General features: G+C 35.0%; 1 protein-coding gene and 1 long non-coding RNA gene across 2 annotated transcripts in view; one reads left to right on the forward strand and one right to left on the reverse strand.

Annotated features, from left to right (window-relative positions):
- LOC125818670 (uncharacterized) overlaps positions 1 to 13,736 on the reverse strand; it is a 52,647-nt gene that overhangs the window by 28,128 nt on the left and 10,783 nt on the right. The gene's annotated exons all lie outside the window — the stretch shown is intronic.
- Positions 9,827 to 13,391, forward strand: LOC125818665 (GTP-binding protein BRASSINAZOLE INSENSITIVE PALE GREEN 2, chloroplastic-like). The gene is made up of 3 exons (XM_049498178.1): positions 9,827 to 9,898; positions 11,264 to 11,431; positions 12,701 to 13,391. Exons 1-3 carry the CDS (start codon positions 9,851 to 9,853, stop codon positions 13,043 to 13,045), a joined length of 561 nt encoding a protein of 186 aa, XP_049354135.1. The 5' UTR covers positions 9,827 to 9,850; the 3' UTR covers positions 13,046 to 13,391.

Here is a 13,736-nt window from a genome sequence, read left to right on the forward strand (position 1 = left end):
TATGAAAATCCCTGAAGCACTCAAAGTGCCTGAAGCATATGAAAATTCAAAAGAAAATTGTTCAATAAAGCTTCAGAAATCCTTATATGGATTGAAACAATCAGGGCGAATGTGGTATAATTGTCTTAGCAAATATTTGCTAAAAGAAGGGTATAAGAATGACCATATTTGTCCTTGTATTTTTATACGAAGGTCAAAATATGAATTTGTAATAATATCTGTTTATGTTGATGACTTGAACATCATTGGAACTCCTACAGAGCTTTCAAAAGCCGTTGAGTGTTTGAAGAAAGAATTTGAAATGAAAGATCTTGGAAAGACAAAATTTTGTCTTGGCCTTCAGATTGAACATTTGAAAAGTGGAATATTTATCCATCAATCAACATATACCGAAAAGGTTTTGAAGCGATTTTACATGGATAAATCACACCCATTGAGTACCCCGATGATTGTGAGATCTCTCGATATAAATAAAGATCCATTCCGACCTCAAGAAAAGGATGAAGAGATTCTTGGTGATGAAACACCATATCTTAGTGCTATTGGGGCACTAATGTACCTAGCCAACAATACCCGGCCTGATATTTGTTTCGCAGTAAGTTTATTGGCGAGATGCAGCTCATGTCCAACAAGAAGACATTGGAAAGGTGTTAAGCATATATTCAGATATCTTCAAGGAACAATTGATATGAGATTGTTGTATTCTAATGCATCCAAGTCAGAATTGATCGGTTATGCAGATGCTGGCTATTTGTCTGATCTACATAAAGCCCGATCTCAGACAGACTATTTATTCACATATGGAGATACAACTATATCATGACATTCGATGAAGCAAACAATAGTTGCTACTTCTTCAAATCATGCAAAGATAATAGCCATTCATGAAGTCAGTCGAGAGTGTGTTTGGTTAAGATCAATGACTCAACACATTTTGCAATTATGCGGTCTTTCTGTGCAAACAAAGATTCCAACAATATTGTATGAAGATCATGCTGCTTGCATAGTTCAATTAAAGGGAGGATATATCAAAGGAGACCGAACAAAACATATTTCACCTAAGTTTTTTTTCACACATGAACTTCAACAAAATGGTGAGATAAATGTTCAACAGATTCGTTCGAGTGATAATCTTGCAGATTTATTCACTAAGGCATTGCCAACATCAACATTTGAGAAGTTAAGATATAAGATTGGAATGCGTTGTCTCCAGGATATCAAATAAAGTTTTCATCAGGGGGAGTAAAATACGCGTTGTACTCTTTTTCCCTTAACCAAAGTTTTGTCCCATTGGGTTTTCCTAGTAAGGTTTTTAATGAGGCAACACTCAAGGCGTATTACAAGATATGAGTACTCTTTTTCGTTCACTAGGATTTTTCCCACTGGGTTTTTCCTAGTAAGGTTTTAACGAGGCACATTATCTATGGACATCCAAGGGGGAGTGTTATAAATACATTAATGTGGATGTCATCCGTAGCTCTCTTCAAAGATCACCCGTAACTCTCTTTGAAGTTCATGTATGAAATAAATGAACACTATTTAATTCATGTAACTTTCAAGAGACATTTTGTACTATAAATAGGCGATGATTATTTTATAAAAGATACAATTGAAAAGTATAGAAGAAAGAAATAAGAAAGCATTATCCCCATATATCTTGTCTATATATTTATTGTCTGATATTATTTTATATTGCTAATATTTCACAACAATCTTTTTATTTTTTTTATTTTACACATTTTCACTTGTAGTATTTATCATCATAATACTAATATAGTTATATGATTATTATTTAATATTTAATTAGTTAAATATTTTATAATATTTTTAATTAACATAGGGGTAATTAAATGATGATTCAACTTTAGACTTATTCTTTATATATATATATATATATATATATATAAATATATATATATATATAAATATATTTAATGAATGGTACATAGCATATAAATTTTAAAATAATTGAAAATTCAAAAAGAGCAAGAAAAAGTTAAATGATTCTCTTGACCACATAGATATGCCCGTCACTTGGACTTCCTGAATACTATTAGTTTGTAGTTTATATTTATTACCGAAAATTTTACAAATCTAAAATACTAAAAAGAAATTCTAAAGGTTGAATAATTGTGGAATATGAAAGCAATTCCACCACATTGAATTGAATGAACTAATGAGTGAGAATGTATATGTTTTCTTGTTTCATTTTAATGAAATATATTATTAATAGATCGGTAAATTTACTTTTTAATACCTATAATTAAAGGATTAGTGTTTAATTAAATACTTATATGACTATTCAACCTATAAAGGATAATTTGATAATTCAACTTTTAAATTTTTTTGTTCCCACTTTTAGTATATACTAGTCAGGGACACATGCGTTGCACGTGTGAGCCATGTTAATGTGTATCATTCTCTGTGGAGAGACATTTGTAAAGCAATGTTTTCATGAGTGGGTGCATTATTATTGATGTAGTAGAAGCGTACATTGTGTTAATTAGTCTTCTGATGATTGCATGAGATATTAGTAGGAACGCCAACATGAAGTTAATATGAAGTGTCAAAAGAGAAGTTTGGAAGTAATGTAAATTATTATTAATAATAATAATATTAAGATATTAGAACGGAATACAATATCAGGAAAGCTCATAATAGTACTGAAAGAACTATTCCGAATATGATATTAACACATTGAAGAGTATGGGTCGCTGAAGAATCCATTATGTTTGCATAGGTGTGTCTTCTAAACCTGAGATTTGAAGCAATGTAATGTTGTTAGTATGCAGGATCTGTAAATAGTTAATTATCCATGTTAGAATGGCCATATATGTATATGGAGTTATCGTACCTAAAACTTCTTTATAGACGATGTTCTTTGTGTATGTTCCATTTTGACGTTTGGGTTGCTCTGTTAGGACAATTACTTTTGTTGTGGACATAGATATCCCTTTTGAGAGTGCCACATACAATTGACAATGTGAGAAAACATGTTGGGGCAAATACAAACAAACATTTTGAATTGTTTGACCTTGGGCTTTATTTATAGTCATTGCAAAGCAAAGGCGTACCGGGAATTGCTTCCGAATGAATTTAAATGGGTATCCTTCATTTTCTGGTGGTGATAATTGAATTCTAGGAAGAAACACATGGTTTGTTGCAGAATGACCACTTGATATTTCCGCTTGCAAGACATTTTGGGAGAAGCCTCGACATATCATTCGTGTTCTATTGCATAAGCCACTTGAAGAGTCTAAATTCCTTAGCAACATGATGGGTGCATTTTCCTTCAATTCTAACCTGCATTTAATAAGATATGTCAAAATCTATCCATTTTGATATTTGTTACCGCCTCTTCATGATTGTAACTTGTAATGTATGATCATCAATACCTATGTGGCGGGAGAACGTTTGGTGTTAAAGTATTTAGATAGTCTTCTTGGTAATAGTTGTTGGTGTCATCTTCTGCTGAGTCAAAGCTATTGAATATCTTGCTTTCACCTGGGAACATGGCTATTAACTTGTCATTAAGTTTATCCACATGGTCATTTCTACTTGCTAAAATAGCTCTTTAGTGACATATTTTGCCGTAGCAGCATTTTCTTGCATGTTTGGAAATATCTCTTGTATTATGGATTCTTCTGGAAATCCATCCCAAGAATGCTTAACAATCAACTGTTCAGGGAGAAGGATTAAATTGTCTCTTATTGTTGGTTCATCTCCGTTACCCACGCGAAGTAAGAACTCACTGAATGTTGGATCTGTTCTTGCTCTCATAGTTCTTGTAAATTGAATCTTCTCCATCAAAGGCCAGAGATATGATTTTACCAAGCTTGCATTTACAATTTCCGCTCTAGTTGATTTTGGAACTACTGGTAACAGTACCTGCCGAAAATCTCCTCCAAAAACCATGACTTTTACACCAAATGGTTTATCGATGTCCATTATGTCTCTGAAGCTCCTGTCGACTGTTTCTATTGTTTGTCGTTTGGCCATTGGTGCTTCATCCCATATAATCATTTTTGCTTTTCTAATCAATTTGGCAGCACCACTTTGCTTTGACATGTTTGTCATAGTTGATTCATTTGTTTGAAGGGGGATCTCAAACCTCGAGTGTGATGTACGTCCTCCTGGTAAGTTTGAAGCTGCTACGCCACTGGTTGCTGTTGCCAAACCTATCATACCTCTTGATCTAACATTGGCAAGCAATGCACGGTATAGGTATGTTTTCCCAGTTCCCCAGGTCCATCCACAAAGAATATTCCAATTGTTCCAGCATCGATTGTTTGCATTATTTTTGTAAAAGCATGATGTTGTTCTGGATTTAATTGTGATTGTGCCTCAAAATCTTCTGTAGGTATCTGCACAGACATTTCTTCATTTATTTCTCTACTTTCTGATGGACTAACTTCGAGCAAATCTTGATCTATTTGAGGAATGTCATATATGGCTATGCTCTTGCCCATACTTTGCAAACAATTATTAATACTATTTAGGGTAGACTATAATATAGTATTGTGTGAGTTGCCATATAGCCTGTTGAAATCCTCAGACATATCCTCATAATAAGTATCCCAAAGTTTTCTAATATCCGTTGGGTTACAATGAACCAAAATTGTAGCAAACAAACTTCGGAGAGCTAATGGCATTTTGAAGACAACAGCCTCACTTAAACATTCTGATATGTTGTTGTCGGACTCGAGTAACCCTCTTTCTTTGGCTGCTTCTTTGAAGGTCTGACATTGTTTGCCGTTGACCGTGAGTAAGTCATTGAATGACAATGGTCCTCTTACATGGTTTAGTAATAACCGCTCATAATACCTTTCCCCTTCTCGAGGATTAGCTGTACAATATAATCAATATGTACTAATTAATAAGTTTAACAATTATCGATGTGTATGAAGTTATAGTTTACTACATTTGGCTTACCAATTGCAATGCGACCAATTACAGATCTTGTTTTTCTTTTTGTCCAAGTCTTTATCTTTGAATTCCAAACATAATACTTTGGGAATTCTCTATAAAGGTATGCTTGTGCTTCAGTGTCAATTGAGCACATTCTGAAATACTCGGTCAACATTGTCTGCTTGACACCATTCCAGGCAATGACATTTTGTAAATTTTGGTTTTTCCAGTAAAACACTGTGAGCTTGTTTAGAGTTAGTTTTTGAATTTTGACTATTATAATTATTCATAAAAGAAAGTGTTTATTATTATGCATTAATATGTGTACCTGAATGTTTTCCTGGAAGATGTAGTTGAAGGTTGATGACTGCAGGTTGCATTTCAGTCAAGTTGAATTCATATATTCTCCATAGTGCTTCAGGCGGTGAGACCCACTGCGCATCTTGGAATGTTTGTATTTTATCAATAACATTTTCACCATCATCAGATAGAACATAAACGGCACACCGATCATGACCTTTATATATATACTTGTATAGATACTTTATTGCTTTGACTCCTGAGCAGACCTCAACATTAATGTGACAATTGTATCTTGTAAGCAGATAAGGGCTATAAGGTACCACCCATTGATTAGTCATATTCATTCCACGAACAGTCTCTATTCTTCCATCCATTCTTCTTTTGTAAATTGGATATCCATCCTTTGCTTGGATTGATTTGTTGTTGTATGGCCTAGGATAATGATATTTACACTGTCCATTTTGCATGCATGTGTTTGTTGGACGTTTGTTTCCACATGGACCATGCATCACATGTCTGAGCACCAATTTATGCAAGATAGGATACTCACATTTATTTCGAATCTCTGCTGAGATTACTGATCTCCTGATTTGATCTTGTGCCCTTCTTTTAATATGAGAAGGAGGTGTACGTGTGGTAGTCCCCGTTTTTGGAAATCTACCACGAATACATGAGCAACAACAATTCCAAATATTTCTTTCTTAAAAATTTGGTCTTTTATATCTTGCAACTTAGCTCTGAATACTCTTGTCACCAAGTCAGGTCTATCTTGAGGAGTCTGTCCGGGGCGCAGTTCTTGTTGGATTTCTATCCAGTCAGGATTACACGTCATTGTTATAAACAGATCTGGCCTTCCAAAATGTTGCACCAAAGCCATTGCATCCATATATCGTTTTTTCATATCTCGTGTTAAAATAGAGTTACCTCTTCGTCGACTAATATCAGTTGCCAATGAATACCCTCACCATTTGCATTTTTATACTCTTTTGTTAAACTCCGTCGAATGACTAAGACTTTAATCACCCATTCTGTTGCATATTTCTTCAACTTACTAATTGGTAGGCACTGGTTCTCGAGCTCTTCCAGACTTGTCATTGTATTGTTGTAGTAGCTAGGATGTACTACTACAATATATATTTGTGACGTAGATGCTATTTATTTTTCTATAATTAGTGTTCTTTTGGTCTAACAATAAAGATGCTTCAGAATATAATATTCACCAAGCATAAACTAATTCTTCTTTTTTAATTTTAAAACCGAGCAACTACAACTAACAATAGTATAAATATCACATTAATTGAAGCAAGTTAATCCAAGGTGGAGAAATGTTACCAATTTTGGTGTTGCCGAAAGGAAGAAACCTGTTAAAAGTAGTAGAACATGAAGAGATAATAAACGTAATTTCAAATAGAAGGAAATGAATAAAAATGTAACAAATTATTATAACGGAAGTATTGCAAACGTATCGGCCTCAAAACGGAAGAGTCCTTGGTGGACAATCTATTGGCATATAACGAAAGTATTTCAAACGTTTCGACCTCAAAGCGGAAGAGTCCTTGGTGGACAATCTATTGGCATATTATGGCAATAGCTTTATTTTGTAACAACTTAACTGGACGTGAATGCTATATTTTTCTACTACAGCAGTATAGCTAATAGCAGTTTATTTAATTAGAGATTTGGAGATTATGTATTTCTTAATGTAAGGTATAGATTTGTTGTGTGAAAATAATATCTTCTTCGAATTCTGTATGTTTCTATTTTTTGGACAGAATTATGGGTTACTAAGAATGCCTGAAGGCTAAATTCCCTATATAGTTTAATTGTTCTGTTAATAAAGGAGTCTTTGTTGCTGATTTTCACTCAAACTCAGGTTGGCAATTAAATTTCCGAGGAAGCTAAATGTTTGGGAGGTATAGGATTTTTTCCAATTGCTTCAGCAGTTGGAATCATTGTAAAACTTTCCTAATGTAAGGTATAGAATTGTTGTGCTAAAATAATCTGATCATTTTCTTCTTGAAATAGGATTTTTTCTAGACTCGAAGAGAACATGCCATGCATATAATGACTTGCTCTTTCTGACTCTCTTAGGAATTTTGGTGTCCCTTGACTTTATCACACCTCATTGCTTACTACGCTACACCTTTGGAAGAGCCTCTAAGAAACAATTGATAAGTGCAATCAATACTTTAATTGAGTGATCTTTCTGACTCTGTTAGGAATTTTGGTGTCTCTTGACTTTATCCCACTTCATTGATCACTACGCTGCACCTTTGGACGAGCCTCTAAGTAACTCTGCTATGTCTGTTTCATTCCATTGCTATATTACCTCTGTTATTGCAGAATTTTAGTTAACTTTGATTGGGCACGATCAAGGCAAAGACATGACCTGAAGTCTTAACTGTTCCAAATGGTTACAGCTAACTCATTGATGAATTTGAATTTTTAGCGTATGAAGTGTTTTAATGTCTAATTTCCAGTAATATGATATTTAAAAAGCATCATTTTTTTTATCAGTAAGGTTCTTATGGACAACAATAGTTAGGAAACTAATCAATTTAGTCAGTAGAAAAGAAGTAAGTTTTTCATGTTTGAGTTTAGATGATCACACTTTGCTAAACGTATCCAAGCAATATTTCTTAGAAAAAGTAAGGGAAAAAAAGACAGCAAAGCGGTCATATAAGACTGTCTAAAAGCTATCAAGTAAAACTGATCGCAATGTGCGAGGAAACTAAGGATGTAAATATATTTTCGATTAGCATCAAAACAGAGCAGAAGCAAAGCGTCAAGGTTAGGAAAGTAGATTAACCTTAAGAAAACGCTCTCGCCTCTTGTCCCCTACAGCAAAGTAAAACACCTGTAGTGTTTAAAACCACAAAACAACATTTAACAGAAGTTAATGATTTAAAGTAAAAAAAAGAACAATTGAGAAGATAAAAAGGAACTGAAGACTGCATAAACTCCAATATATGTTTTCCATCACGGGTTGTTCATATCATCCTGGATAAAACTTTCTACGATAGGACGTGTCACGGCCGGGATAAAACTCAGTTTGGTTACCTATTATCGGCTATCTTATTTGTTAGTGCACATTACATGGACCAATATCATCTATCAAATGTCAATTCAGAGCCCATAAATATGTTGTTTTTACATTGGATGTGAATCCATTTATGACGGTCCTTGATAAAATATATCTACTCAAAGAACTATGCAATAAGAGATTATTTAAGAATTAATGCAATGGAACAATTTTGGATGAAGTTGATTACTAAATTACACCACGGCCAATGAGTAAATTATTGCCAGAAATTATTTAGAGTAAAGTGGCATGGGTAATTGGTCTATTAATTTATTCAAAATAACACTCTGTTGGCTGCTTTGTCACGGTCAAGTTAAGGTGGTCATGTCATAGTTAGTTGGACTTTTAAATAAAGATAATTTCTTAGTCTCCGGTTGCCATTGCGTTGAATTGGTTACTCTAGGAGAATGATAATTTCTGCCTGCCAGAAACTAAAAGCTATCAAGTAAAAGTGAATGTAATGTGCGAGTTCATATAAGACCATCTAAAAGCTATCAAGTAAAACTGTTCGCAATGTGCAAGGAAACTAAGGGTGTACATATATTTTCAATTAGCAGCAAAACAGAGCAAAAGCAAAGCGTCAAGGTCAGGAAAGTAGATTAACCTTAAGAAAGTCGCCTCACCTATTGTCCCCTACAGCAAAGTAAAACACCTGCAGTGTTTAAAAACCACAAAACAACATTTAACAGAAGTGAATGATTAAAATTTAAAAAAAAACAGTCGAGAAGATAAAAAGGAACTAAAGACTGCATAAACTCCAATATATGTTTTCCATCACAGGTTGTTCATATCATCCCGGATAAAACTCTCAACTTGAGCACTATGCATACTTTGACTGAAACGACAAAACAACAACAGTGCACAGATAATGACACAGCATAGAAGATTTCGTGGCATTAGTGCCCAAGAAACTATTGATGATGTGCGAGCTTGGGATGGCTCAGCATGGTGATGGAAAACAATACATGGAATTGGACCAGTCTAAGGGTTATCATCCTTACGATCAGAATGTGCACTGGACTCTTTGATTGTCCTGCCCTCCGTTCATGATCACAGTTCTGTTGACATTTGGCCGTAACTATCATGCAACAAAAACAGAGTAGGAACAATATTTACCTGATAATGATGTATTTCATTCAAGCACAGAAAAGAGAAACAAAGCTTTAATGGACAATAACATGTTGTTGGAGACATTTATACAGATGAGTAAAGTATCTGAAAAGTTTTGGAAGAACGGATAATTTATGTAATGGAACTTGAGCGTTGCAGAAGGGAAGGTTGAGCAGCAACTATACAACTGTTACAGCGATCGTGAGGGAAGTGGAACAGGAGGTATACGTTTCTGCAAATTAAATTAGGGCTGACAGCAAATTAAATTTATTATAAATTTACTTTATAATAAATTAATATTTAACTAATATTTTAAATAAATTAATATTTAAATAATACTGCAGGGGTAAAATGGTAAATCAACTTTGGGGTTAAGAGGTTCATGCTTATAATAATATATGATGATATATATCTTATTCCATGCGGTTAAATAGGGAGGAGCAGAAAATGGTTGAGATACGAAAGGAGCTACAACCTCGAACTTATAGGATTAAGGCAAGCTAGTCTCTCTTATTTACTTTATCGTTTGTTTTACAGTCCATAATATGATCTATATTTTGATAAGCTACTTATTTGAACTTTACCATTAGTGACCATAAATTAATAATTTGAACTTTATGAATACATTTAAATATCTGTACAAGTGTATTGCAGGTAATCCCATGAGGACCCTTGTTTGATTTGAAATTGCAATCTAAGAAATGGGAAACTTAGCGCTGGTGCATAAATATCCAAATTTACCAGTTGACTAACATTTATCAGCATTACTGCACATTATGATATAAAAGTTCAGCAAATAAAATTTACTATTCATATGTTTTCTGGACTTGCTTGTGCGTTGTGATTGGTGAATAATGCATGTTCTCACACAATTTATGTAATTTTTAATTTGTTATATTCAAAGATTTTAACTGATTTGTCAAAGAAAGGAAAAGCATTTTGGAAATTCCATTCTTTGGCCTGCAAAGGACTGATATATTTGTTTTTCCTTTTCCACTGGAGAACATCTTTTCCTCCTCTTCTAAATTTCTTACTTGTCTACTGAGTTTTTTAATATCTAGAGTAAAGAGTCCAGTGTAAAAAGTGTCAGTTCAGTATTTCGTTACGTGTCACCAATAGAAGGGGAGCTTTGACGTAACTGGTAAAGTTGTTGACATGTGACTAGGAGGTCATGGGTTCGAGTTGTGGAAATAGCCTCTTGCAAAAATGTAGGGTAAGGCGGCAAACGACAGACCCTTGTGGTCCGTCCCTTCCCCGAACCCCGTGTATAGTGGGAGCTTAGTGCACCGAGCTGCCCTTTACCAATAGCATTGTTGTGTTTGATACTTGCCTCTTGAGTCTTGAAACAAATGGGTGAAACTTAGTAATCTGGTTCCACCACCAGAATAACCTGGAGATGATAAGGGAGAGAGTAGTTTGTAGTTTCCTCTTAACTGAAGGGTTACTTCACTTTACTTTGAAGAATCCTGTGATGCAGTGTCTCTAACTTGAAATTTGTACCCTTTTTCTTTCTTTCCCGATATACCAATTTTGGAAATAGTTGTACATATATAGTCTTTCTACATGAAGTTCTATAGATTCTTTGCTCTAGAAATAGGTTCAGGCCTTCTATTTGGTAGGTAATATTGATGAAGCCACTGCTAGGGCTGTGGACTTCGAAATGGAGAGAAATTTGATGAAATGACCTTAAATATTTGTAAACTGACCCCTAATCAAATTGTTTGGGATTCAGATAGCTCCTTTTATTCGTCTTTTTACGTTTATATTGCAGTTAAAGATATATATGACTGCAACAAACTTTTTGCCTGAGATTAAAAAAACTTTTCAACTCTAAATGTATTTTTCCCGATTTTCTTGCAGCATGGGCAGACTGTACATATAGGGGGCTTAGTTAGACTGGATCTAGTTCAAGCCTCAGTTGAAACAATCTACGTCACTGTCTGGGCATCGCCTAGTGTATCTCTTCATCTAGGGAAGACAGAAAATGCCGATGAGCTCAAGAACAACCATGCTGGAGTGAGATTGCAGGTAATACTCCATTCTCGTAGTATTTCTGATTCAATAATATTTCCTACTTTATAGCCAATTCCACTCGAACTACATCAGTATGTTTTTTGTTGAAGATCAATATATAGATTTGAGAGAAGTACAATGAAAGGTGAGATAGTATTGTTTGCTAAAGAGAAGTTGTAGATGCAAAAACAAGTTAACAACTAAGAACATGTTGCAAGATGCAAGTTAGCCTGATAGCGGATGTCATAGAGCCGTATGTGTAAACAAATCCTTTACTCTTGATCGACCAAGAACCAAAGAAAGACTATTTTCCTAAGATGTTATTAATGGACATCTTCTATATAAATTCATCCATTTCTTTGCAGCTAATAATCAGCTCTCACCAAGCACGCTTCTATCTGTCTACAACCATTTTTTTAATGGGCATCTATAGAGGCAAAAAAAAAAACCTTTGCCATATGAGGCTTAATGCATTATTCGCTTGAGGGGATGTTAGAAATAAGTCTCAGTCAAAAGTTTACATAGGGGACAGTAGTTCTTCAGTTATGGTTGAGTTATAGGTTCTGATGCCCGCTGGTTGACCAAAGAGCCAAAACCAGGTGAATCACTTAATCTGTGGGTCAGAGTTGTCAAAGGCGCGCTTAAGCCCTGAAGCAAGGCTCAAAACGTGCTGAGCGCTTCACCTCACTTAATGTGCGCGTCCGTGTCATCATCTGTGCCTTTTTCTATTACGTGTTAGAGTTTTTTTGCACTTTTGGCTTTTGATAACATTGATTAGGGCTGGGACTATACCAACCATTTTCTCCTGCATTGGGAGTTCCCTATGGATCTTTCGTAACCTGTCTATTCATATGCGTGATCTCTTCTGTCCAAGTGGGCACAACATTACTTCCTAAAGCCACATCAAGAAAAAGGTGGGAAAGGATGAAATACTGCAACATAACGGACTAAACAGTATTCGGAAAAAATGCACAATTTTGCTAAATTGAATATTGAAACAGTATGTTTTCCAAGTTAATATCCAAAGGGAAATTTGCTCCAGGAAGCTTAACAACTCGCATTGTTGAGCATATCTAACGAGTTGTGTTTGTTCAATGCTCTCTGGTGCTCCTTTTCATCATCTTCTGCTCCGACCTTTCACCATTCAAATCTTTAGATGCTATATAATATTTGCGTACCATCGATGCCTCTAAGATGGGTTCAATTTACTCAAGTGTAAAGGAAAACAATTGGAAAGAACACAGAGCTATGCTAATTGTTCTGTTTTTATTTGTTGATCTTCAGCCTCCCATTTCCATGGAGCGAGTTTCTGAGTTGGGACAATGGAAAGAGAGGGAAGTAAAAGCACGTGGAACGAGCTGGGATGTCAAGAGCATGGATGTTGTGGTTGCTGGCTTAGGATGGTTCTCCCTAGGTTTGAAAGGCGAAGCAGATTTAGTGTTGTGGACATATGATGGCATTCAGATCACATTGCGTGAGCCATTGGTACTTGATCGTGCAGCCTCTATCGAAAGACCTGGATTTTGGCTACCAAAGGCTATATCAGAGGCCATCGCTAACTCATCGAAGCTTGAAGGTCAAGAAGCAAGGGAAAAATATCCATCAGAGGAGACAATGCAACCTTCATAAGTATCCGACTAAAAGAGGCAGCTGAGTCAATTTTCTTGTGAACATTTCTAGTGTACAAGGTCTTGTACGATGACTTAAAATGGGCAGGTTGAATTGAATATGAGCGGATTGAAAACGGATTAGACAAAAAAGGAAAAAGAATCCCATATGAAGGAGAAACAAATAAAAACAAGAGGGAGAAGAGAACACATGCCATTATAGTGGAAAACAGGAACCTGTTGAAATTCCTTCTTGTTTTCATTCATCTCTTGTAATCAAGCACTTGGGGATTTTAGCCTTTTTAAGTTACTGTGTGCTAAATTACTCATATTTTCCAGTTCTCTTTGTTTAACTATATTAGATATAACTAGATCGTATTGTTACCCATTATTTACATACTGTCACACATCAATAATTTGAAAGAGGAACTACACGAAAAGTAGGTTGCGGGATAAAACAGAATTACTAGATATTTAATACCACTAACAACCATTACCACAACAATCATGAATCATCATATTTAATCGCCGCATTAGGTAGCGAGAATCAACGAGCAGTGACATATTCCAAAAAAAAGGTACCTTTCGCTTTAGTGGGAAATTTCAAAAAGCTTTAATACTTCTTTTTCCTTTTTGATAATGGTTGTCTAATCGTAATTCTTTTATTCGGAAACCACATGGTCATGTTGGACTTCAGGATGTTGTACAAACAT

This window comes from Solanum verrucosum, unplaced genomic scaffold, assembly GCF_900185275.1.
Source record: "Solanum verrucosum unplaced genomic scaffold, falcon-dt-bn FXZP01000252.1, whole genome shotgun sequence".
Classification (NCBI taxonomy): domain Eukaryota; kingdom Viridiplantae; phylum Streptophyta; class Magnoliopsida; order Solanales; family Solanaceae; genus Solanum; species Solanum verrucosum.

What these genes read in the sequence shown, in the direction of transcription:
- LOC125818665 (XM_049498178.1), top strand. Translation starts at nt 9,851, where the DNA reads ATGGTTGAGATACGAAAGGAGCTACAACCTCGAACTTATAGGATTAAG. An exon ending in CTCGAACTTATAGGATTAAG is followed by an intron (nt 9,899 to 11,263) that starts GCAAGCTAGTCT and finishes ATTTTCTTGCAG; the next exon opens with CATGGGCAGACTGTACATAT. An exon ending in ATGCTGGAGTGAGATTGCAG is followed by an intron (nt 11,432 to 12,700) that starts GTAATACTCCAT and finishes GTTGATCTTCAG; the next exon opens with CCTCCCATTTCCATGGAGCG.